Source organism: Bufo gargarizans, chromosome 2 (assembly GCF_014858855.1).
Source record: "Bufo gargarizans isolate SCDJY-AF-19 chromosome 2, ASM1485885v1, whole genome shotgun sequence".
Lineage (NCBI taxonomy): Eukaryota > Metazoa > Chordata > Amphibia > Anura > Bufonidae > Bufo > Bufo gargarizans.
The window spans coordinates 182,499,218-182,502,546 of record NC_058081.1 but is presented as its reverse complement, the minus strand read 5'-3'; the positions used below and the strand labels follow the sequence as shown (position 1 = coordinate 182,502,546).

Sequence of the window (3,329 nt, the reverse complement as noted above, 5' to 3'; positions counted from 1 at the left end):
GTGCATAGCAAGGCATTCATATACATCTGCATATGCATGCTTTTTGAGCTGGTTTGCAAACATTTTAACCCCCCAGTCCCAGATGGTTGCTATGCAAACCTGTGCAGAGCAAGGCATAAATACAGCTGCATATGGCTACATTTTTTTTTTGGCCCTTGCAAACATGTTAACTCCTTATAGCATGGCTGCTCAAGCTGTGGCCATCCTGCTTCGGACAATCTACAACACCTAACATGCCATGCTATAGGCCAGTGTTTCCCAACCAGTGTGCCTCCAGCTGTTGTAAAACTACAACTCTCAGCATGCCCGCACAAACAAAGGCTGTCCAGGAATGCTGGGAGTTGTAGTTTTGCAACAGCTGGAGGCACACTGGTTGGGAAACACTGCTATAGGCTGATAGCTGTAGCCTGTGCAGAAATGATGGGAGTTGTAGTTTGGAAACAGCAGGGGGGCCTGAGGTACTGCATGCCACCCTTTACAGCTAAAACTTTAAATTGAGTAGATTAGTGTTTGAATAGTGTGTAAATCTCATATATGTTTTTTTTATAATATTGCAAATGTAAAATATATGTCAGTTTATTCTTTTTTCTTTTTTTATCCCAGTCAATAAAATAAAAAACCGCTGGTACTCTTGCCGGGACCAGTTCAAGCGGGAATTGAACCTGCGGCATAAAAGTGGAGATGGGTCCTTGGCCAAAAAGCCTTATCTATATACTGAACATTTACAATTTCTAAGGCCTGTAATGGAAACCAGACCGTAAGTAATGTTTGAATAATATTATATTATATTTCAATGTCATCTTGATGAGTATAGTTTGGTTCTTTTCTGACTGGCGTTTCGCGGTCGACCTGTGAAATCAGTTTTTAGGCCGGCGCAAGCGGTCCAAAAATGACAAGATAAGGACCAATGCATTCTGATTGGATATGGATCCATTTAGAATGCATAAATTTTACCGGCACCATGCCTCTTTTACTAAACATGCTGCGCTTTTTGCACTGGCCAAAAAACCGGAACACTTGTCGCAAGGCCGGATCCGTAAGGCTATTTTCACACTTAGCTTTTTTTTGCTAGAATAATGCAGACGGATCCGTACTGAACTGAGCCTCCGTCTGCATTATTATGATCGGATCCGATCGAACGCTAGCCGAACGCTAGTGTGAAAGTAGCCTAAGTGTGGAAATAGCCTAGGACGGATCCGTCCAGACTTTCAATGTAAAGTCAATGGGGAACGGATCCGCTTGAAGATTGAGCCACATTGTGGCATCTTCAAACGGATCCGTCCCCATTGACTTACATTGAAAGTCTGGACGGATCCGCACGGATCCGCACGCCTCCGAACGGCCAGGCAGACACCCGAACGCTGCAAGCAGCGTTCAGCTGTCCGCCTGTCCGTGCGGAGGCGAGCGGAGCGGAGGCTGAACGCCACCAGACTGATGCAGTCTGAGCGGATCCGCCTCCATTCAGACTGCATCAGGGCTGGACGGCTGCGTTCGGGTCCGCTCGTGAGCTCCTTCAAACGGAGCTCACGAACGGAATACCGAACGCTAGTGTGAAAGCAGCCTAAATGATGTATGAAGAATTTAGATGTGCTCCTGGAGATGGCGAACCAAAGGGATCCGTCCTGAGGTACAATGTAAGTAAATGTGAATGGATCCTTTTGCAGTTACACAATATGGTGCAATTGTAAACGGATCCATTTCCAATTGCCTTTCATTGTAAAGTCAGGAGTCCCTATTAATATACCATTGGATCAGATTTTTTTCCTATCCAATGGTATTTTTTATATTGAAACGTCCACATCACCATGAGAAAGCCTCTATGTTATAAAATACCAGGCATGCTCAACCTGCGGCCCTCCCGCTGTTCCCAAACTACAACTACCAGCATGCCCGAACAGCATACAGCTATCAGTTTACAGCAGGCCAACGTGGGAGTTTTAGTTCGACAACACTCATTGAGTGAGGAATCCTGTGGGTTTAGTTGAACTAGATAGTCAATCTATCCTGACAGAATCAGTTATTCTCATCAGCAGTGGGCCTATGGTTTTTTCATATCCAATAGCTTGGATAGTGACCCTGCGTCATGCATAAAACTGTTAGCAACTAGCAACTCTCACAATGGTCCTATGGTTAAGAGGATTTCTGTATGCCGTTCGGAAATGATGGGAAATGTAGGTCGGAAACTGGTTGACGTTTCCCAGATCTGCATGTCTGTCAAATAATAATCTTTTTTTTTTTTTTTTTTGTTTCTTGAATAATTAACTTTTATTAATACTTCTGAAATTTTTTTTACAGGACCGTTGATAACCTCTGCAGTGCTCTGGAGGCTGACCAAGCACCATCTGGCCCAGCTTCCCCAGAAAATCCATCGGCCCCTCCATCCACGGATGAAACTCCGCCATTAGAACCAGTCAGGGAGGATGTCCCGGAAAATCGCACAGTGCCACAGCAGATAAGCACCCAGCCTCGTTCCTCGGGTAGACGTAGGGGTCCCCCTCCCCACGATTCTGGTTTAGATACTAGAGCCATTGTTGAAGCAAGGGTTATGGACTATTTAAACCAGAATCGTGGTGAGAGTGCGGACGAAACTATGATAAAAAGTTTAGTGCCCTTACTAAAAAAAATACCCGAGGAACGAAAAGCTCGGTGTCTATCTGCTGTGGCACTGTTGATGGACCTATTTGCAGGTCCACAAGAACCAATGCAAACTGTTCACAATTTAGAGCGGGACCGCGATGCAATGCTGAATTGGAGGCCATATGCTCCAACGTTTTCTCAGCATCCACCCCCATCTCGATTCCATCACGGAGACAGTTCATCCCTGGGGAGTTATCAATTCGAGGCTGGACACCCCAGTTCTTCACAGGCAACTCATCTCCCAAGTTCCAACCCTGGCCCTTTTACAAGGGATCTTTTTGAACTTTAATTTATTTTTTCCAAAAAAAATTGTTTTCTAAAATAAATGGCATTTATCATTTCAAAAAGTCTATTCTTTTTTTTCTTTTTTCTGAGCACCAATCATGTTTCCTGAGGTTCTACAGTGCCCAGACAGTAGAAAACCCTCACAAATGACCCCATTTTAGAAAGTAGACACCCCAAGGTATTCGCTGATTGGGCATAGTGAGTTTATAGAACTTTAAAATTTTTGTCACAAGTTAGCGGAAAATGATGTTTTTTTTTTTTTCAAACAAAGTCTCATATTCCACTAACTTGGGACAAAAAATTAAAACTTTCATGAACTCACTATGCCCATCACGAAATACATTGGGGTGTCTTCTTTCCAAAATGGGGTCACTTGTGGGTAAGTTATACTGCCCTGGCATTCTAGG

General features: G+C 44.0%; 1 protein-coding gene across 1 annotated transcript; it reads left to right on the top strand.

Moving 5' to 3' along the window:
- Nucleotides 1-631: 631 nt before the first annotated feature.
- LOC122929687 lies at nt 632-2,984 on the top strand. Its single transcript, XM_044283331.1, has 2 exons — nt 632-757; nt 2,296-2,984. Exons 1-2 carry the CDS (start codon nt 744-746, stop codon nt 2,924-2,926), a joined length of 645 nt encoding a protein of 214 aa, XP_044139266.1. The 5' UTR covers nt 632-743; the 3' UTR covers nt 2,927-2,984.
- Nucleotides 2,985-3,329: the final 345 nt, after the last annotated feature.